The sequence below is a fragment of the Choristoneura fumiferana genome, chromosome Z (assembly GCF_025370935.1).
Source record: "Choristoneura fumiferana chromosome Z, NRCan_CFum_1, whole genome shotgun sequence".
NCBI lineage: Eukaryota > Metazoa > Arthropoda > Insecta > Lepidoptera > Tortricidae > Choristoneura > Choristoneura fumiferana.
This window is the reverse complement of record NC_133472.1, coordinates 13,525,007-13,548,161: the sequence shown is the minus strand read 5'-3', so window position 1 is coordinate 13,548,161 and position 23,155 is coordinate 13,525,007. Positions and strand designations below refer to the sequence as shown.

Sequence of the window (23,155 nt, the reverse complement as noted above, 5' to 3'; positions counted from 1 at the left end):
CTTGTCTTGTCAGTTGCTTTAAATGTAGGTAATTAAAATTGTATGTACTAATTCATTACATTTCTTGTATATGATATGAAATACCTTCATATTTTAATTTAGAGTGGTATTTTAGGTTGTATTATACTAATCTATACTTTGTTTTTTATTTGTAAGACATATCCATTTAATTATATCAATTTATAACAATATTTTATGAACAAGACTAATTATATAAGGATTTAATATTGTAATATAATATAACTAATAAAACATGTTGTGGAACTTCTAGTATTTTCATTTTATTCATCACTGTCGTTTTGCGATTGTTCATCATCTGATGCAAAACCATCAAAATCATCATCATCATCCAAATTAATTTGATCCATGTTTTGTATCATTTCTACGATACGCGATGTCATATCCGGTGACAATTTATTATCTTCACCCTGAGTTTTGTTTATAAACCTGGAAAACAGATACATTGTAATAAAGTAATAAAGAGAGCTAAGAGCATTACCTATTTCATTAAAAAAATATTAAGATAGCATCATGCATCTGACAAATTTTTAAACAAAATTAAATTGTATATTATATAGATTCGCTGATTTATTGCTATGCTTTGCTTATAAAGATCAAATAACAAAATAAACAATGTTTAAAGGTACCTACTGGCAAAAGTTTAAATTAATATGTGATGACACAGCATGTTTTTCACAAATTCGCGAAGCAATTTTAAAGCAGATAAATTAATGTAGATCGGAGGATGGCGACACAAAATATTAAGTCATTTGTACCAGTATGGCGGTTCTTCAGGGGTCTTATCTAATTAAGGATTGACAAAAAAGAAAATTATGGTGATAGCGCTGGTACCGGCGGCCCATCGCGTGGCCGTTAATCGAACGTGTCGGATAAACAACGAGTGTCGAACGATTTGTTCCACAAAAATGCTTGTATTTTCCGATAGCCGATAAAAAAAGATGTAGGCGGTAGCGTAATGCCATACTTCTGCGGTGTGATTTACAGCCCGCCATACCGACGCGAATACATTAATAAAAAAAAAAAACAATTCAACCATTTGTACCAGGCTAATTTTTGCGCAGCTAATCATCGTCGAATAGCCATTCACGGAAATCACCTTGCCATACTTTTCCGACGGTTCCCAATGGCCACCATACCGCCGCCGCAAAGCGCTATGACCATCATTTTCTTTTTGTCATTCGGTAATTAGACCCCTGAAGAACCGCCATACTGGTACAAATGACCTAATGTTTTGTGTCACCATCTCCCGGTCTAATATATTTATATTAGTACAGACAGTCGGGATCGGATATTTCGGAGCGGCCAAGGTGAATCCATACAAAAAAATCGTAATATTATAAATGGGATAGTGTGTGTGTTTGTATGTTTGTCCGTCTTTCACGTCGAAACGGAGCGACGGATCGGCGTGATTTTTGGCATAGAGATAGTTTATGGGCCAGAGAGTGACATAGGTTGCTTTTTATCCCGAAAAATGCGCAGTTCCCGAGGGAACAGCGCGCGATAACCAAATTCCACGCGGGCGTAGCCGCGGGCAAAAGCTAGTACCTTAATAATAGAGTGCATGTGCCGATATTTTTGACCACCTTGGCCGCTCCGAAATATCTGATGGCGATTGTACAGTTTGAAAAAAGTGTTACTGTGCTTTGGTCCCAGGGCCTTTTTTTTTGTTCTTCAACTATGCTGAATATTCAAGAGACCGTAAAAGTGTATAAAATTATAGAACACCACATTACTATATTATATTATATTATCCTAACTGATTGCTCCTGTCATCTACTCAAAGGTTGACTGGTAGAGATCCCTTAAAGGGATAAGTCCGCTTTTGTACAAGTATCTCAAACTTTGACAATTGTATTTTGTTTATTTTCTTTTGTACAATAAAGAGTTTACATACATACATACTATAACTCTAACTAATGTCAAATTTGCCATCATAATTCATCATATAAAAGGAATAGGTCGAATAGGGAGTATTACTGCAATTTTCTGCTGTCAGAGTGCAGCGCTACCACAAAAACGTAAACAGTTTTTTTGGTATCTTAACGCATTCACTGCCACCGACGCACATATGCGTTTTCGGAACTTCGCCCAGGGCCGCTGTCATAATTAATTATACATCGCACCTTGAGAATCAAACCGTCACTAAATGAATTGTCAGCTCGCAAAATTAAACTATGTGTTAAAATCTTATAGTGTAATTTTTGAGAAGAGGCAAATTTTGTTTAATGATGGTTTAATTCTCAAGATGCGACATTCTAAACGCACACGTGCGTCGGTGGCACCAGTGGAAGTCAGGTGGCAGTGAATGTGTTAAAAGTCCATAGGATGCCATAATATCATATTATTTCAATAAAATTTATGGAAATATAGCTCTATCCTTACTATTGATGTAAATATCATGTTATTTTGTTACTGATAAATATCTCATGATTTCTATAGATAGGTACTAATACTCTTTGGTCATGACCTGACATGGCGACACAATCTAAAGAGAACTGACGTTGTCATTTCGATTTGCGCTATTGTGTCGCCCCCTGCGCAGAGCTTTGCCTTATATGCCCTATTTGAGAGTAAAAGAAAGAAACTACATATTATTATTATATTTGTTTGGCCTCATTATCATCATCATCTCAGCCGTAGGACATACAGTGTTGGACATAGGCTTCCCCCATAGACTTCCAGTTGCTTTGGTTGGAAACAGCTTGCATCCACCATGAACTTGCAGCTTTAACAAGGACAACTCCATCTCGTCCATCTCGTTGTTGGTTGTCCAACCCTGCGCTTGCCAATCCATGGTCTCCATTCGAGAACTTTTCAGCCTCAACAACCATTCATTCTCTGTGCTATATGGCAACTTCAACAAGTTAATTCGCTTGGCTTTGTTGGTGACCCTTGTTCTACTACATAATATCTCCTCATTTCTCAAGGGCTTCTAAAACTATCTATCTAATATTAAATTAAATTTAAATTGGATGGCTGGTTTAACATTAGTTATCATTAAAGTAACTTGGTGCAACTCACAGTCATGCATGTACTCTATCTGTTTGTAAGCTGTCACTTTACATTCAACAAACTTAGATACTTAAATAAAAAACAAATGCATTTCAAATTAAATCAATTAAATAAAATAGTGTACTTCTTTTGACTTTTAACTGCACAGCACAGGTTTATTGAACTAGGATGAAAGTGTTTAGCACAGCATCGCCAGCTAGCCTTCGGTAATACAAGGGCTGAATACGGTATTTGACAACACATGATTTTGCCATATCTTAATATTATTATGAAAAACTAGATAAACAGATAGTGTTTAGCGAAGAGAAAATTTAAATCGGTTGAAAATTGGATTTATAGTGATATTTTGAATAATCTATATACCTGTCTCTTTCTCAAACGCTTTTATCTATGCAGCAAGTATGGCGGTACTGGCGTGTGACGTCACATGCCAGTATGTCTTTCTCTGTCCAATCTTGAATTTCAAACCTTTATAACTTTGTTATTTGTAAAGGTAGGTTAAAAATTGTTTTTCTATTCGATAACAGGCATTGTGTAGTTTTAATTTATAAAACATATACAAAATAGTCAAATACCGTATTGTCTAAAATCCGAAAAATTAGAAAAAAGTGAAATTATGCCCTTGTTCTACCGAAGGTGCAATCTGTTTATTGAAATAAAAGTGTGTATTGGTACTTGACAATATTCATTAGAAAGTTTTATCAGGTGGACAAAACTTAAAATTAGTTCAATCGCTGTTGCAATAAATAAGTTTCATATAAAATTATTAGCACAACAAGCATATATCATGTGGTTAGTAAATTTATTTTTACTCTTAAACCAATTTCTTACCGTATAATTGTACGACGTTTCCTTTCTGGTAAACCTTTTAGCATTGTTTGTACATCAACATTAGGAGTATTTTCTTCTGGTTCATGGACCTAAAAAAGAAATGAAAAACAAACAGTTTAGTAATGATATGATGACAATAATATTATAGTCAGTTACTATATACTGGGAATGGAAACACAACTGCACTCTTGTCTTGATTAATTAACTTTTTCAAAATTAATGAGTGATATATCCAACAGAGTTCAGCATAAAAGTGATCTTCACACGGCAGAAGCTCTCCAAGCTTGGTGCCAAATGATAGAAAAAGAACAAAAAATTAGAAATGGACAAACGTCACACCATTTAACAAGCTTTGCTTTAGAAAATGTTTAACATATTTGCTGCTGATCAGAGCAGACTTATACAGGTAACGCGAATCCACATGTTTGTCTAAATAACCGATACATTAAGTTGATAGATGTAATTGCATATGCATTCTCATCAATCTTACATTTAGGGGCTGTTTCACCATCCATTGATTAATGTTAACTGACGGTTAAATGTGATGCCGTCTCTATTTGTTTTGTTCGAATAGACGGAGACGGCATCACATTTAACCATCAGTTAACACTAATCAAACTAAACAATGGCTGGTGAAACAGCCCCTTAGCATTGCATTTTAGCTGCGACAATTTACGGTATAGGTATGGAAAACCATGATGTATATTTTAACTACTTCGACTCATAAATGGTACAGCATGGTCCCTCTTACCTGGTTACACAATCAAGCATGCTACAAATTTACCTGCATTACGTACACAAATTTATATTAGCTTCTATGCGGAGAATTAAAAAGATCTTACCTCAACAGATGTGCAGCACTTTGCGCAGACATTTTTTTCTGCAGCACACTTGCCACAAAGTACGTGGTAGGCATACTTGACTGTTTTTTCCTCACATCCAACGCATTTTCTTGGTGATGTCAAAGGTTTGTATTTTTTATACTTAATTTTCCAGTCAAGTATATCCTTACATCGTTTGCATACTCCTGATATCGACAAGGAGTTTAAAAACTTGGTTTTGTTTGTCTTGTCGTGTAGATCATTTTTGTATGCTGTTTTATTTTGATGTTTTTGCGGCCTCGTCCGCTGGATATTTCCTCTTGATGAACTCATAATATTCCAATTTGCATGTATTCTTAAAACAATAACTGCACTGTATTTCCACGCTGTGCTCGCGTTTTTCTTTTGAGTATAGAGGAGTAAAGTCAAATCAAGTGTTGCCAGATGAAATCTGAAAGAAGTAGTAGAAATTTGAAGAAAAATCAGTGATTCAGGAAAAATCAGTTGACAAAAGTCTTTAATTTTTTTAGTCATAAACATCGTTGTCAGTAATTTCATGTAATAGTCTTACCAAAAGAAAATGCTTTCAACTTACCACTGTCGTTTTTAGAATATATCCTATACTTAATTCACTATAGAATGGCACCATTTACTTTTTGCACACTGGAAAATTGGAAATGGAAGACTTGTGAAAAAAAAATTTCGGAGATGCTATCGCGAATGAATTCGCCGCTAGAGGCGCTAGTGTAGCGTGAGGTCTCCGAAATGTCAAATCTCAGTTTTTGGGTGAGATACGCGGGTTTAATTATAATTAGAATTATTTTGTGAATATTTTGCAATATCTGAAATTAATTATGGCAAATATGCGTTCCGGGGCAATGAATGTCTGTGTTTTGAGACAGTTTTGTCTTTCGGAAACCTTTGTCCTACCTTTTTTCCGAACAAAACGGGGACTGCAACACTTACAACACTGTGGTATGCTCGATATTTTTATGCTACGGTTTTAAGGTGTATTAAATATGATTTTAATCTAAACTTTGTTTTTACGCCCGCCCGTAATAACAGACTTTGAAAGCCATACTTAAAAACCTCACGCAACAGTGCGCCATCTAGTGAGACAAAAAACGATAGCCCTCATTTCGCAGTTCGCAGCTGACAGTGACGTGACAAATGACAGCAGCAGCAAGTTAATGGAGACGACGTTACCATGGAGTAGGCAAAAACAGACACGTTTTTTTAAAATATACCACGCGCCTTAATAAATCTGCCTACAAGTTCATTACTTACTACTCAGTTTTGACGCATTTTTGAGATACATTTTTTATGCGACGTCTTTACGTTACTAGCGGATTGTGTTCGAATCGATTAACGGTATAGTGCCTATTCAATTATTGTAATTATACCTTTATAGTTTTTGTGGCAATGAACTTTTAGGCAAAGTTAGGCGGCGGAAGGTATAGACGAAATTTGTTTTTGTAGTTTTCTTGATTTTTTAAATATAAGTCAGTAGATCAATTCAGTAGACAGTTCTAAAATCAGGAAGAGCTACTGCTTTATCAGTAGATCTGGTATCACTGGTCAAATCGTCAACGTCAGTCTAATTTGATGGATAGGATAACCTTGGGATAACCTCAATTCCTCAATGTGCGTGTTTTTTAACTATCAGCTTTGAAAAAAGCAAAGGGGTTTGAACCGTGCATACAGCCATATCTTCGGTAAGGCCGTAGCTATGTTTCACGTGATGACTGATGATGATAAAAACTCAACAAAAATCAAATTAAAGCATTAATAAATGTAGAGATGGTATACAATTCGAAGCTAACTCACGTTGTGAATTCACGATGAGAGTTTCCGCTGTTAACTTGTCGCTACACAAACGCCTTACATGGCTCACAACATGCCTACTTCTACTACTACTAGTAGGTACTACGAGTACAATATTTAACGAACAAAAATGTAGTCTCTAGTCTGTAAAGCTTCTAAAAATCTTTCTCGGTTGCCTGGAGAAATTATTTAAGCGCCAGTACAGACGGACTGTATTCCAACTGGAACGTAACCGCCAACTGCAGCCGCTCAGGCGAATGCCCATGCATTTCAATTGCAGTCAGAGTGCAGTTGTGTCCACTGTAATCGAACTGCAACGAAAACTGTATGGGCAGTTGCCGTTACGTTGCAGTTGGAATAAAGTCCGTCTCTACTGGCCCTAAGTAAGTGTAAAAAACCTCGTGGTGTCACTTCTTGGGGTCTCCTCACGTGTCGTGAGGAGACCCGATACGCGAAATCGGCTTCAGCCGAACAAAACACGTTTTTTTATGTTCACGCAAACGACGTGTAACGAGTGGAATAAGTACTTTCGGAAGGAAAAGTTCGATTCGTTTACATGGTAGGTAGGTACGTAACACACCACACACGCCTTTCTTGCCTTTCTTGATATGTACAACTGTACAACTGTGCATAAAATACTACAAATGAATATTTAAGTACCTAATGATTCATAGTTTTAGGTTTTCGTAGTCCTAAAGTAGCCTTTCCACCCTCTGGTCCATCTCTATGTCCGAGGATGTGTTGCGAGGAATATGTTTTTCATTAACCAATAAAAACGCTTCATTTGCTATGCTCAGCAGCTTCCACCAAAGATGTGCTATGCGAGTATGTGTAAATAAAGCGTTTCTATTGGTTAATGAAAACACATCCTCGCACATTATTGGTGGAAACGCTGCTTAAAAAGGAACACTTAGCTACCTAAAGTTAGGTATGTCACTTCTGTCTGTCGGTCTTCTCCTTTGCTACGGCTAGGGTCTAATTTAAACCAGGGATGTTACGGAGCTCCGATTCCGTTTCCGTTAAGTCGGAACTTTCGTTTGATATTAAACCACACGGCGGCCACGCCGTACAAAATACGCGTTCTTGAATCTACATAGGCACGACGACGTCTGTACACGCGTCAATGTGTGCGTAAGACACACAGGGCTGACTATCGCAAAACCCTAATAAGTGCTACCAATGGGTATGACTTAGATATTGCAAATAAATGTAATCGTTAATCTTTCCTATTTATTTAAACCTACTTAAAATGTGTCTGTCTGTGTATTTAAGCATTATTATTTTCAATTTACAATAGATATATGACTACAAATTTAAACGAATTATTCGGTAGGTAGTTATTTCATTATTAATCGCGATAGTTTCAAAAATCATTATTAATTTAGAAAAAGGAAGTAGGTAGGGTAAGTACCGTTACCATTTCACATAATAATTGCTCCCGCGAACTTAGTGCCGTGCGGCCGACATACATCGCGCTGCGCACCTGACATGCACCTGACTGTTTTCCTGTGGTTTTCCTGCAATCTGCGCTTGAGGGGTGGGGTAACTCGAACCGGTGCGGGGCGGAGCGTGGCCTTTCAGTACGTTAGTACTATTATAATATTCTGTGATTAAACATCCGTTTCGGTTCCGGTTCCGTTACTTTTGAAACGGAAGTTATATCGGACTAGCTTTTGCCCGCGGCTTCGCTCGCGTTAAATTTGGGGTAGCATACATTTACTTTCTGCGATCCTTTTTTCGTGTTTTGATTGATTTTTCGGAGGATAACATGGAAATACAAATACATACAGACGTTGTTTTAGACAGATGGAATTCAAAAATCAGCCTACATACGTAATTAATCATAATTCGTACCAAGTTTGACACCCTGTTTCGCTGATCCAGGGGTGGAATTTTAGAAAACGTTAAAGTACCTACTATGCGTTTCTTTTGCCCGCGACTTCATACACAATATAGGATTATATCCCGAGCAATTGTAAACTTCCCGCGGGACGTGAATTACTGTTATGATCTTTTTTAATATTCTTATTTGTCGATGAGAGACATATTGTAGCTTTCTATTAGGTACTGAAAGAGTTTTTAAAATCTGCCCGAATTGAATTCACTTATTAAAAAAAAGGAGTTTAAGTCAATCAGGGATAGTGTAGCTTTTTATTAGTAAAATAATTATTTAAATCAGCTCAGTAGTTTCAGAGAACCCAACAGACAAAGAAACAAACAAAGTTGAGTGTTACTTTAGGTCCATCTTTGCCAAATTTCACACTGTAGCATGCTGAACGGTTGTGTTGCTCTAAAGATGAGCTCTGGTTGAGTTCGAAACGTGTCAGTACAATGTGGTGCTGGTGATAGATGGATTTGTCTGTGTCCTTACAGAGTGGAGGTGTAGGTATTGCATGGACATAATTGTGTCAGTTCGTTGAACGTACATGTAAAATTTCGTATCTGTGCTATCAGCCCTTGAGGAGTTCCGTCATCAGCAGACGACCCTGGCTGCAGCATCAGGGTGTGTATATCATTATAAACGCATTGTCATTGAAATTTAACAATTATGTCAAAGTCTTTTGTGTGTGCCATCAACTTTTGAGGAGTTCCCTTCTACGGAGACGATCCTGGCCAGGATGAGCAGGATGTCACTGCTAAATTATTGTATTGTTACCAGATTTAGTCCCTAATTTTATTAGTTTAGCTTGTGCGTTTTCTGATCCAGTTGTAGTATAAAATCCTCTTTATTCGTTTTATCCCGTGGGATTTTCTAAAAATCTTTTCAACAGTTTTTACCTGTTAGTATTACCTACCTGCATGCCAAATTTGAAGTCTCTAATACTGATAATTACGGAGTTAGGGCCACTTTGAAGCGAAAATAGAAATCCTATTTATTCCCTATCCCGTGGGAATTTGGATAAATCCTGAAAAACATTCTTAGCTGTTAGTATTACCTACTCGCATGGCAAATTTAAAGTCTCTAATAATTATAGTTACGGAAATATTGTCATTAATTGGAAGTGAAAATATAAATCCCATTTATTCACTATCCCGTGGGAATTTCGAAAAATCCTGAAAATTATTTTTAGCTGTTAGTGTTACCTATATGCATGCCAAATTTGAAGTTTCTAATAATTATAGATACGGAAATAGGGCCACTTTGAAATGAAAATATAAATCACATTTATTCCCTATCCCGTGGGAATTTCGAAAAATCCTTCCTTAGTGCGCGTCTACTCCTATTAAGGAACATATATTCCAAATTTCAAGTTTCTACGCCCAGCGGTTTGGGCTGTGCGTTGATCTATAAGTCAGTCAGTCAGTCAGTCACTTTCTTCTTTTATATATATAGACTAGCTTTTGCCCGCGGCTTCGCTCGCGTTAAATTTGGAATAACATACATTTACTTTCTGCGATCCTTTTTTCGTGTTTTGATTAATTTTTCGGAGGATTATATGGAAATACAAATACAGACCGATTTTCTTTTAGACAGATGGTGCAAATTTTGTAATACAAAAATCGACCTACATACGTAATTAATTATGATTCTTACCAACTTTGAAACCCTGCTTCGTTGATTCATGGTTGGAATTTTAGAAAACGTTAAAGTACACACTACGCGTTTCTTTTGCCCGCGACTTCATACTCGATATAGGATTATATCCCGAGAAATTGTAAAGTTCCCGCGGGACATGAATTACTGTTATGATCTATTAGCTTTCTATTATTGAAATAATTTTCAAAATCTGCCTCAAAATTGAAACTTTTTTTTTAAAGTAAGTAGTCTAATGTCAATCAGGGGATAGTGTATCTTTCTATTGATAAAATAATTATTTAAATCAGCTCAATAGTATCAGAGATGACCCCCAACAAACAAAGTAACAAACAAAGTTGAGATATTTTCCTATTCTTTCTATTTCTCTAATCTTTGCCCTAGTGCACCTCTGCATTAAGTACTTTAGGTCCTTCTATGCCAAATTTCACACCGTAGCATGCTGAAAGGTTGTGTTGCTCTGAAGATTCGCTGTTGCTGTTGAGTTCGAAACGCGTCAGTGTAAAGTGGTGGTGCTGATAGATGGATTTGTGTGTTCTTACAGTGTGGAGGTGGAGGAACTGCATGAACACACATTGCATGGGCACAAAAGTAGCTACCATAAAGGTGGGCAAAGTAATTGTGTCAGCTCGTTGAACGTACATGTAAAATTTCGTATCTATGCTATCAGCCCTTGAGGAGTTCCGTCATCAGCAGACGACCCTGGCTGCAGCATCAGGCGGTGCATATAATATAAACGCATTGTCATTGAAATTTAACAATCATATAAAGTCTTTTGCGTGTGCCATCAACTTTTAAGTCCTTCTACGGAGACGATCCTCGCCAGGATGAGCAGGATGTCACTGCTAAATAATTGTTACCAGATTTTCATCAGTTTGCCAAATCTCCAGTCCCCAGTTTTATTGGTTTACCTTATGCGTTTTCTGATTCAGTTGGTAAGTATATAAAATTCTCTTTATTCGTTTTATCCCGTGGGATATTCGGAAAATATTTGAAACAGTTTTTACCTACCTGCATGCCAAATTTGAAATGTCTAATATTTATAATTAAGGAGTTAGGGCCACTTTAAAGCGAAAATATAAATCCCCTTTTATTCCCTATCCCGTAGGAATTTTGATAAATCCTGAAAATAGTTTTTAGCTGTTAGTATTACCTACTTGCTTGCCAAATTCGAAGTCTATAATAATTATAGTTACGGTAAAAGGGTCAATAATTAAAAGTGAAAATACAAATCCCATTTATTCACTATCCCGTGGGAATTTCTAGAAATTCTGAAAATCGTTTTTAGCTGTTAGTATTACCTACTTGCATGCCAAATTTGAAGTTTCTAATAATTATAGTTACGCAAATAGGGCCATTTTGAAGTGAACATATAAATCCCATTTTATTCCCTATCCCGTGGGAATTTTGATAAATCCTGAAAATAGTTTTTAGCTGTTAGTATTACCTACTTGTTTACCAAATTTGAAGTCTCTAATAATTATAGTTACGGAAATAGGGTCATTAATTAAAAGTGAAAATACAAATCCCATTTATTCACTATCCCGTGGGAATTTCGTAAAATCCTGAAAAGTGTTTTTAGCTGTTAGTATTACCTACTTGTATGCCAAATTTGAAGTTTCTAATAATTATAGTTACTGAAATAGGGCCATTTTGAAGTGAAAATATAAATACCATTTATTCTCTATCCCGTGGGAATTTCGAAAAATCCTTTCTTAGTGCGCGTCTACACCTATTAAGGAATATATATTCCAAATTTCAAGTTTCTAGACCCAGCGATTTGGGCTGTGCGTTGATCTATAAGTCAGTCAGTCAGTCAGTCAGTCAGTTTCTTCTTTTATATATATAGATATCAATGCTTACCGCGGCGACTGGACATGAGGAGTACTAGTGAAGAGGACTATTACTCAATAAACCCTCAGGTTTAGTAGACCTACCATTAATATCTCGTTCACCTATCACTCAGGTTCTGATTATGGTTCCGGTTCCGTTTTCGGTTCCCATTCCGTTTCAATTTCTGATAAATTAATTGAAAACATCTGTTGCCGCTTTCGGTTCCGATAAAACCACGTCCGTTACATCCCTGGCTTAAACAATAACAGTTAGGACTCATTTTAAACTACAAATTTAAATGATTATTTTGGTTCGTTAGTCTAACATCTGGTAGCATGATGAACGTTTGTGTTACTTTGATGATGAACTCTGGTTGAGTTCGAAACGTGTCAACGTAATGTTGTGGTGGTGACAGTTGGATTTGTGCGATGTGTATGTGTTCCTACAGCGTGGAGGTGGGGGAGCTGCATGAACACACGTTTGTCACATTCAAAAATCGCTAATAGTTGTAATAACAATTTATGTTAAAAAAATCCTTAGATGTTTTTGTAGGGTTCCGTATCCAAAATGGCAAAACGGAGTTTCGCTATGTCTGTCTGTCCGTTCGTCCGCGGCCTTGCTCAGAAACTATAACAATATATACGAAAATCAGTTCTTAGGAACAACGTCATCAATTTTAATAACAAGATTAACAAAAAAAAACCACCGAAAAAACTGAAAAGCAAAAAATGATAGCCTTTTTTTATTTAACCTTAATCTAGGTACTAGTTTGAAGTCGGTGCCTCAGCATGAGCCAGCAGGAGCGATTAAAGCCCCATATACATATAGCAGGTATGTAGGTGAGGTAGACGACTCTAGGCCCACTCCTGCTGGCTCGTGCTGAGACATCGACTTCAAACTAGTACCTAGATTATAGTTAAATTAAAAAAAAAAGGTTTATTTTTCTGCTTTTCAGTTCTTTCGGCGGTTTTTTTTTGTTAATCTTGTTATGAAAATGGATGACATGGTTCCTAAGAACAGAATATCTTCGTATGTGTTATTTTAGATGACATGAACAGAATTACATATTAGATTACATTATGTATAGGAAAGTGCGATCCCCAAACCGCGTGTATTATCCTTCTGGTCCCCCCCGGTCCTCGGTTGAGGACATAAAAAAATACAGAAATTTTATGTCGGGCCTCATGTTATGGCCCCCGGCTTCGTCACTATAACATACCCTCGTTGGTAATCGGTCACTTTCACTCATCGGTAAAGAATGTAAGTATATATGTACCTAATAAGTTTTATAGCGCAGTCGAGCGAAGATTAAAGTTTGTGTGCTTTTTTAACCGACTCCAAAAAAAGGAGGTTATCAATTCGCTTGTATTTTTTTATGTTTGTTACCCCAGAACTCCGTTATTTATGAACCGATTTGAACATTTTGATCCTAAGGAAAGAATTTGATGATTGGAAATTGAGGGAACTCTTCAAATATTGTAGGGACAAATAAGGTAATTTAGATATATTTAGTAATAATTCGCTACTCAATAACAAGTACTTCACGGGTTGAATTTCAATTACTTTAACACATTTGCTAAGCAATTTATGCTTATCGTAATGCATATGGTGAAATGGAATGGGTGATGAAGCACCAGGACAGGACTCCTCAATACTAAACGTCTGCATCGGAAAAAGGATTTTTTCGTAAAACATGACGATCTTTTAGGTACACTAAATAGCGTGAAAAAAACAGTATAACAAAAATCGAACCGGCTACAAAAAACCATGAAAATATTTTTCCACCAGTCTGGAACCGGTACATCAGCACAAGCCAGTGATTGACTTCAATCACTCAAGGTATAACTAGTATGGAGGTGAGGTAGACGACTATAGGTAGAGTCATTCACGATGACGCGTGCCGGGGGTCTTAATACAATGTGTCTACTTTTGACAAAATCACGCGTGTTCGTGTTAAGCACTAGGTATAATATATAGGTCCACTCCTGCTGACTCCGGCTGAGGCACTGACTTTAGAATGGTACGAGTAGAAAATTATTTTCATGATTTTTTGTAGTCGGTTCAACATTTTGTTATAACTTTTTTTTAATTTTTGTGTTTGTGTTTACTTTATCTTGATGAAATCTACCCTTCAAGCCCCTCTCAATAAAACATCGAATCTGCAACTATGTAAATCTGTTTGTATGTCTGTCTGCCTGAATGATTGTTGTTCTTATTAGTTAAAAAGCTAAACGGATTTGGATTAAATTTGACTTACAGACAGCTTGCAACTTCGATTAATACAGGAATCTCTGTATTCCGAAGAATTCCATAGTGGCCTCGGGTTAGCAATAAACGAAATCTTTCGCAATGAAATTACGGCCAGCAGCTACTATTTTATAAATGCAATGGAAAATACGGTCGATAACGAGGTAGATCGCTCAGTCACCCCTACTTTTTGCTATCATAATATAACTACCGTTCATCGTAAATGACTCTACCTATACCTACTAAGCAAACTAAGCATGAAGAACTTGGAATTACGAACTATTTAGCTCGTATAAGCACAGTGGGAATGGAGTAATAGAGGACACACCTACATTACCTACAATAAAAGGCCGATTGGGTATAAAGCTTAATTTAATATTTGTTCGAGGATAACCTCTATGGCATTCACAATGGTCAGTTTTCAGTATGAACATTATCTAAGTAGACGATTTAATTTAGAGCTTAATACATTTAATTTGATAATTATTATAATAGGTACACTTTGATCTACAATAACACAGTGGCATTGCTAAATACGTACCTACTAGATGACATTCAATAAAAAGTTAAGCCCGTACTAACACTGTCTCCTAGTTACATACCTACTGTATTTTATTCTTTACGAAGGTAAATAAACCAGCAGGGCTACTACGAAACTCGAAACTCGAAGTTCGTGTCGTGCGCTCCCTCTGACACTTATACTATTTAATACGAGAGCGAGAGGGACGGTATGATATGAACTTCGAGTTTCGAGTTTCGTAGTTAGCCCTGCAGACTACGTGAGTCAGTAAAGCAGCCGATCAAGTAAAATTCAAGGTGACTGGACGTGATCGAATGATCTTTTAATACGTGCGAGTCACGTGGTTTGGTATCTTGTTTACCTTCTCTTACACATTTATCTAAAAGAATGCAGTTTAGTTATTTCCGTACTTTATTCTTCTCTTCAGGGGCTACTTTAAATTAAGTTACTTATAAAACAGATCAGACATTAAATTAAATAAATAAAGACTAAAAGAATTCTTAAAATTAATGATTTAAAACACATTTAGGGCTCGTTTCGTTTAAATAGGTAGTACCTTACTGTGTTCGATTGTTGGCGCCGGATCGAGTTGAACTAGCGCTAATACCTACAGCCACTCGTCGCATTACTACATATATTCACAATCTAATACCGTGTAAAGGTAAGTATTTCCAATTAAGAAAACATTATCTTAGACAAATCGTAGATACTTTAATATTAATTAAAACTTAACAACTTGACGCTGGCTTGAAGATTATTCTATGACTCCGCCGCTATTAAGGAACGTCGTCTTTGCGATTTGGAAAAGTTGTTCCGACATCTTGTCACTGGTTTCTTTAACCATTTTGGTGAAATAGCCTTCGGGGTTGATGAGGAGTTTGTAGGGGTGGTCGAACTCGACGAGCCGGCCGGCGTCCATCACCATCACGCGGTCCGAGTCCATGATGGTGTTGAGTCGATGCGCCACCGTCAGCACCGTGCAGTCCGCGAACCGCTTCCTTATGGTTCTTTGGATGAACTCGTCCGTTCTAAAAAAAAAAATGATTCATGTTTATTTTATTTCAATGTTCAATTGTACATAACCTTTTTTCTAGAAGAAATGGGCTACAATAAAATCAGCATCATCGTGCACTTTTATCTACTTGTAAAATAATATAAACAACCCGCATTGAAACTTGCAGTTTTAGTTTAGCCCTATCAAATAATGAACTTACTAAAAGGGTGATTCTAATAAAAGTGGCATTATAATCTGCCAATGAGTTTTTGAATACAAAGTACATTAAATATACGTTTTTCAGAAAAAATAAAAATTGACATATGTAAACATAGACCTTTTACACCGAGGCCAGGCCATTTTATTTATTTAACCTTATTACTTTAAAAAATAAATAAATGTAAGTACCGATTTTCACTGTAGTCTGTCTTGTCCAAAAGGGACATGCTCCCGGTTTTAGGCCTGTGATATTTTTGTGTACTATTTCACAAATTATATTTTATAATATTTGCAAAAACAATAATACGATATTCATTTAATAATAATACGGTCCTAAATAAATCATTTTTATACATCAATATTCAGACTCAAAGTTTGTCCAGCGATTTTTTCACTGTAGTCTGTGTGTTCGCATTGTTGGGTCTCACTCACAACGGAGAATGAAAGACACACCTTAATCATCTGGTAAACATTCGGCCAATATCTGGCTCGCGCCGTACGAACGGTTAGAGACCTTCTGTCATAGTTTTGTGGCGATTAGTGATCGAAGGCGGCAAACTGGAGTTTGTAACGGGTATCTTAACTTTACATTGTCTCGATTATTTTATGTTATTTATATGGGACTTTATTAGATAATCATTTTAATGTGATATTATGACGTATTTACTTACGTTATTAAGAGTGGCACATTCATATTTTTGACGGTTTTAGAGTAAATGTCTTTTGGAATCCACTTTTCACTTTATTCTGTGTCACTTTAATCTGTAACTGAAGCACAGACTAAAGTGACTCATGGCAGAAAAAAGTGAACTATAAATTATTTTATTTAAAAATTGCATATAATTTCTAAGAATAACTTTATGGACTTTTTTTTAACTAGTACTAACAGTGTTCTACCAAAACAAATGTAGAGAATTGCTTTTTATTAAACGAAACACTTATAATTTCACTTGTGTCTGTTTATCTATCCGCACTAGATCCAATAGTACTATAGCTGTAATTTTTCGTAAATATAGCTTTTTGCAAATTTTTTTTGGAGTGTGTCCCCCTCCCCCCTCTAAAAGTGAAACTATTGGATTGAAATTAAAAAAACAATCATGGTGATCCTGTTTATAACTAAAAATATTTTATAGTTTGTAAAAAAATCATTCGTATAAAATAGTGGTGTCGTTACTTGTTGAAAATAAAATTTTTTCGTGTACGAGTATTTTTGCCTAGGTACGTTCTTATTTGGCCAGTTTTTACTATCTGATGTCATTCATTTCATCGGAGGGACTGATTTGATTGCATTGTCTTGTAATTAATTCGTAATATTTTAGGGCGACATGTAATGGGGAAACCAAAACTAAACAAAAGTCAAGAGAAGAGAGGTTGCACGAAAAAGGGAGAACGAAAAGAAAAGATACGAAAAATAAAAATAAATCCAGAAACTCTATGCTGAGTTCCAAAGAACATAAAGAACAATATCAGCGAAGAAACAGGAAGGAAAAATAAAAAATATACATGATTTAGCAAATGTTTTTTGTTTTACGGCTCCATTTTAAAAAGTCGTAAAACAAAAAAAACATTTGTTTAAGTGGTAGGAGTTTAGGGTTAAAAGGATGCTAGTAAATTACAAATACCCTGTATAAAATATGTATAATTTTGAAATAATTTTATTTCTCATATATGCCTCCAAGACTCATACTTTTTTAAGAAATTATTTGGGGGCTGTTTCACCATCCATTGATTAGCGTTAACCGACGGTTAAATGTGATGCCGTCTCCGTCTATTCGAACAAAACAAATAGAGACGGCATCACACCTAACCGCCAGTTCACACTAATCAATGGATGGTGAAACAGCCCTCTTAAACTTATGATACATTTCTTTTCATTTTTGATTATAATTCTCTTTAACCTGGTAACTTTTCACTACTAGCCTGTCTAATTTTAACTTTAGCCTGCTTCATCAATATTTCAAGAACCATAACCTTAAGTTTTTAGGAATACTTTGTTCCCTTTAACATATTTGTAACAAATGAAATACCAAGAAGCTGTTTTTATGCAAAAAAAAAAGTAAAAAACATATATATTTTTTTTTGAATTAACTTTAGCCTGCCATGCCACTTTTATTAGAATCAGCCAAAAATATCGCATTACTCGCATTAGCTACCATAACAGCGAGCAACTGCATTAATAACTTTTAGTTTAAAAAAAACTTACTAAAAAAACATTCCCTAGTGCCCAAACCACTCAAAACTTTTTTAATTTACATCGACAACTTTATCGAGATCCGGTGTAAAAGTACTAATCCAGACGATAAGTAGTTATACGTTAAACTACGTAAGTCATTAATGACTTCGCTCCGCTCGTGGTGGAAACCGTGCTTAAGGAAGTAGTAGTACTCACTTGGGGTCGACGTTGGCGGTGGCCTCGTCTAAAACCAGGATGCGGTTGCCGCGCAGGATGGCGCGCGCCAGACACACCAGCTGCCGCTGCCCCAGCGAGAAGTTCGACCCACCCTCGGACACTTTGAAGTCCAACGATTGAATGGCCGACTTCAGGTCAACCTGTAAATAATGAGTTTGACTTACTAAAAGATAGACGCCAAAGTCTTATTAGGTCCGTTCGCGAGTTCTGGGCTTTTTCTATGTTTATTACATGTACCTAGTTACTGCCAATTTTTTTACCAAAAGCACTATCAGATTTAACTTTATCATTTATTGATTTTGAAACAAAATCAACCCAATTTCATGGTCATGACATGATAGATGTTTTTGAACATTAAAAGTATTGTGTAAAGGTGAAATATATCTTACAGCTTCAAGGGCCTGCCAGAGTTGCTCATCATCGTAGTTGTTGAACGGATCTAGGTTGTACCGAACTGTTGCCGAAAACAGAACTGGCTCTTGAGGTATGATGGAGATTTTCGATCGTAGTTCCTGTCGAGGAAAAATTTATCGCATTTAGATAGTATAGAACTACGCAATATTCCGGGATAGAAAGAAACTATCCTATTGTCCCGGAAGATAAAATTTTTGAGTTGAGTTCTTTAAACGTGAAAGAGTAATAAACAAAATCAATCTCACACAAGGCATTATGCGATTGCTTAGGAGTTGCTTAGATACCTTTGAGTGCATACGACGTGACAGTGTGAGAGGTATTAAGGAGATTACCTGAAGTGCCAGCTGTGAGGTATCCACGTCGTCAATCAGGACTTCGCCTTCTACGATAGCGAGTCGGAACAGCGAGGAGATGAGCGAGGACTTTCCAGCCCCAGTGCGCCCCACGATACCCACCTATAACCACGTAAGATACTTGCTATAATCTAGAGAACAACGTTAGAATTAAACAAGCTAGTCCGCACTGAACTAAAACTCAATTAAAGTCACCGTTTCTCTAGTTTTCTCATTCTATCGAAACTACAGATCGAAACATTCATTTTTGTAAACATACCTTCCAACCGTTTTCTATGATTACATTCAGATTTTTAAGCACTGGCAGCTCTTCCATATTGTATTTCATGTAGCAGTTGCGGAATTCGACACGTCCTCGCCATGGCCAACCCTTTGGGATCTCCTTAGCTGTGTGCGTAAATATACGATATAAATAATTCACACCAATTGAACTAGCCCCAAAGTAAGCTTAGCAAAGCTTGTGTTATGGGTACTAAGCAACGGATAAATATAATTATATAGATAGATACATACTTAGATACATAATAAACACCTAAAAATAATAAAATAGAATAATGAAATAGAATATACGGGGTGTCCGGAATGACGATAATTAATGTCAGAAAGTAATACACTGGAGTATTAGGAGGTGTTTCAATTTTGAATGTCTTAGATAAATTTTGAACATGAAACTACCGTGAGACTCACTCATATTAAATATAATGACCCGGATAACTCACGTCTTAAATCGAGTTTAGCTCGACATGTTTCGGGCTAATCCGTAGCCGTTCGTCTTCGAAGTCAGGGTGAGCGTGTTGCAGCAGCCGCTGAGTCGCGTTGCTCCGAAGACGAAGGGCTACGGATTAGCCCGAAAAATGTCGAGCTAAACTCGATTTAAGACGTGAGTTATCCGGGTCATTATATTTAATATGTCTTAGATAAATGTGTATTTTTTTTGTCTACTTACTCGAGTTACTTGTTCGAATTATTCCTAAAACAATATCACCCATTTGACTAACTATTTCCCTAACTTCTCCTAACATTCCAGTGTGTAACCCCCTGAAGTTTCTAAATCGTTACATCCGGACTTCGAGCTATGTAAAGTAAGTAAGAATAATGCTATTTTTAAATAGGTGCCGTTTAAAGGTTAGGTACCTCCTTTGTCCCATTGTGCTTCGCGTTCAATGTGTGTATACTGCAATATACGCTCTACGCTGGTCATCTGTGAAATTACTTCAGCTGTCTGACGCACACCAAACTGCAGCATTCCGGTTAGAATCAGAGTCTGCGATATAGCCAAGCCCACGTTCCCAGAGAATATGGTTTCTGGGGAGAGAAAAGTAATTTAAAATTTAATACATATGTATGCAGTCAATTGATGTTAATATAACAAGAAAGTTTGGCCACCTGTTTCATTTCGCAAACTCTTAAACTGTAAATATTTCAGGATTTATTTCAGGGCTATCGTGTAGAACCCTCTAGGTTAGGTAAGTTTTATAAAAATTCTGAAATATTATCAATTTCAGAAATATTAAAAAGTTGGAAAATGAAAAGTTGCGAAACGAAACAGGTTGCCAAACTTGATTCGCCGAAACATTAGTAAATCAAGAAACTGTTTTACTATTACTTACTGCTATCAATAACTAGGAACGCCACGATGACAATGGCCAAATACAGTACGCAAATGAAATCGAGCCAAAACCCGAGGGTAACTCCGCTGGCCAAGTAGCTGCTCCACGTTGACGTGTGAATATCCTAACAACAATCGTTTAGTTAGAGTTAAAAATTGCAAGCAACCATAGTGTTGTACAACATAATAAAATATATGTATAAAAGTGCGTACTAACCTGAAACCGATCGAAATCTTTTATCAAACGCTCCTGAGCTCCAGCTGACCGGATAGTGCTGATGCCGTTGAGTGTGGCTGACATATGCGAAAACACGGGGCTGCGAGCTAAAATTAATTTACCACGGTCAGTTGTCAGTTTAATGGTCCTTAAAGATGTGTAGACTGTGGTAGGTTGGTACTTGTACCCGATAAAATACTTACTAGTTCCTTCTAAACGTTTAATTGACTGAGCAGATTTCAGGTATATCTGGAGAATCGTGTAGAACAAGAGCAGAATGATTGTAGTAGGCAACAGCGTCCACACAAGCGCAGCCGCGTTCAGAGCCAAGATACTGAACATCACCAAGTAGATCTGTATGCACTCTAAGAGGAAACGAGGCAGCAGTTCATCTAAGGCACCGATATCTTTTGAGAATCGGTTCAATATGCGACCTGGGGATGTTTAAAAAAAATAACAGTTACAAATCTTTCGATAATTGTAAAGTAGTACTCAAAGTGGACAGTGTTATGAAATACCTGAGGAGTTGTTATCAAAGAAGCGCATCACGCCGCGAAGCATCGAGTGGAACATGTCGTTGTGCAGATTGCGCGATGACGTCATGCAAACCTTGAAGAACATATACGCCCGCGCAGTGATGAAGAAGATGCAGCATATTATGAGCGCCGTGTACACATACAGGTACTGGGATGTGTCCAAGGGTCCGATGTAGGCATTAATGTTCAAATCTAAAAAGAAAATATTTGTTATTTATTATGTCCATTCAGAAACAATTTCTTGTCTGTTCATATTTACTTATTGACATGGCCAAGACTTTGAAAACATGAATTCATTATTGTGTGTGGATGTTTGTTGCTTATTTACGAAAACACATTAGGATTTTTTCTAAATATGGCACATTCGACATTCGAGTGTATAGATTATTTGGAGTTGGATTAACCTGTAGGATCCAGGAATACGTGTAGGTACCTAAGTCTTTGTTTACGCGGCAGACAGAACTTATAAATAAATTATTCATCATGGACAACAGAGTAGAATGTAAAAGCTATAATTACCTGGTTGCAATTCAATTCCAGAGAAGTAACTGCCTAAATTGAATGAGCTGTTTGTTGGTGTTAACAAATTGCGGTCGTAATCCTTGATGGTACTGTTAGTTTCTCTTTCTTTTTGGCGCGTCACTTCATTAGTCCTGCGAAATAATAACATTGGGGCTAAGAAAGTGCTGTTTGACTAATTGGTAATTATTGATTAAGCTTTGTTTTCTTACCAGAAAGTGACCCAATAATCGCAAAGGGTAGCTGACAGTTGTCCAATAACTAGTAGGAGCACCATGAACAGCAGTCTCGGCGTCTTCCCCCCGGCGCGCAGGTAAGCGTTATACACATGCCATCCCATAGAACCAGATTCACGTTCTTCTTCTTCCATTTCCTGAGCCGGAACTTCGGCCCCAGTTGTAGACTCCGTTAGCGATGGGCGCCGTGCTGTAGATAACTGCCAAAACAATAGATCATTAGAGGCTAGAAAACGAACATAAATGGACGCGTTTCGTATTTTTGGAATAAGCACATACTCTGGCAGAAGTTCGCCTCGACATCGGTTTAGGCTTCTCTTCTTCCTTTTCATCGTTCTCTTGTGAAGCACTTAACAATTTTGCAAAGTCCTTTCCGTAGTTCAAAAGTTCGCTGTAAGTTCCTTTAGCTTCAACCGATCCCTGGGAAGTCAATAATAAAATGTAAGTATTAATAAAAAAAATTTCAGGGGTGAACGCAATTACATTTAAAGTTAAGTATTTGCTACACCGAGTAATGAGAAAACTTTTATTTAGAACATACCTACTTAAGTAGGCGCCTGCAGCGAAAAATACCCGCAAAACCAAGGATTGAAATTGCGGTGCCACCTAGTAGACTAAATTACGATAAGATACCCAATATGACAGTAATTTCATCGGCTTTAGGTAAATTCTAAACACCGAAACAGGATTAGCGAGTAAGATAGTGGTAGCGACTCGAGTAAACCTTTTGAGAAGTTTGTAGCCCACGAGGATTCTCAGACCCTGACCTAGGACGGTCTGGCACGTAAGCCGTATAAAACACGAATTATTACTTTATTACAAAAATGACATAAGTGGTTAATTCACTAAGCTAACTAATATAGAAAAATTATAGTGATGTACATTGTTCATAATAACGATGTAATCAGCAGCCTTGAGGTAGTGCAGTTGATGCGTGACGAGAACGCGCGTCGCGTGGCGCAGGTACCCGTTGATACACTCGTCGAACAGCTGGCGGCCGACGT

General features: G+C 36.9%; 2 protein-coding genes across 2 annotated transcripts; both read right to left on the bottom strand.

The window, feature by feature from the left end:
- Positions 1-256: 256 nt before the first annotated feature.
- On the bottom strand, positions 257-5,368 carry LOC141428151 (uncharacterized protein C9orf85 homolog). Its single transcript, XM_074087941.1, has 4 exons — positions 5,281-5,368; positions 4,707-5,136; positions 3,865-3,953; positions 257-447 (listed from the first exon to the last, which is right to left on the bottom strand). The coding sequence occupies exons 2-4, from the start codon at positions 5,016-5,018 to the stop codon at positions 282-284; spliced, it is 567 nt and encodes a 188-aa protein (XP_073944042.1). The 5' UTR covers positions 5,019-5,136; positions 5,281-5,368; the 3' UTR covers positions 257-281.
- Positions 5,369-14,478: 9,110 nt separating this feature from the next.
- LOC141428069 (ATP-binding cassette subfamily C member 4-like) lies at positions 14,479-23,126 on the bottom strand. Its single transcript, XM_074087809.1, has 14 exons — positions 23,034-23,126; positions 22,431-22,571; positions 22,128-22,351; positions 21,916-22,049; positions 21,379-21,588; positions 21,064-21,294; positions 20,861-20,967; positions 20,645-20,768; positions 20,169-20,339; positions 19,294-19,421; positions 19,014-19,136; positions 18,657-18,779; positions 18,247-18,407; positions 14,479-15,672 (listed from the first exon to the last, which is right to left on the bottom strand). Exons 1-14 carry the CDS (start codon positions 23,040-23,042, stop codon positions 15,399-15,401), a joined length of 2,160 nt encoding a protein of 719 aa, XP_073943910.1. The 5' UTR covers positions 23,043-23,126; the 3' UTR covers positions 14,479-15,398.
- Positions 23,127-23,155: the final 29 nt, after the last annotated feature.

Coding starts and splice junctions, on each gene's coding strand:
- LOC141428151 (XM_074087941.1), bottom strand. CDS start 5,018: ATGAGTTCATCAAGAGGAAATATCCAGCGGACGAGGCCGCAAAAACAT. Junction 3,954..4,706: donor AGTGCTGCACATCTGTTGAG/GTAAGATCTTTT, acceptor TTTCTTTTTTAG/GTCCATGAACCAGAAGAAAA. Junction 448..3,864: donor AAACGTCGTACAATTATACG/GTAAGAAATTGG, acceptor TCTGTTTTCCAG/GTTTATAAACAAAACTCAGG.
- LOC141428069 (XM_074087809.1), bottom strand. Junction 22,352..22,430: donor CGAGGCGAACTTCTGCCAGA/GTATGTGCTTAT, acceptor TTGTTTTGGCAG/TTATCTACAGCACGGCGCCC. Junction 20,968..21,063: donor TAAACGTTTAGAAGGAACTA/GTAAGTATTTTA, acceptor AATTAATTTTAG/CTCGCAGCCCCGTGTTTTCG.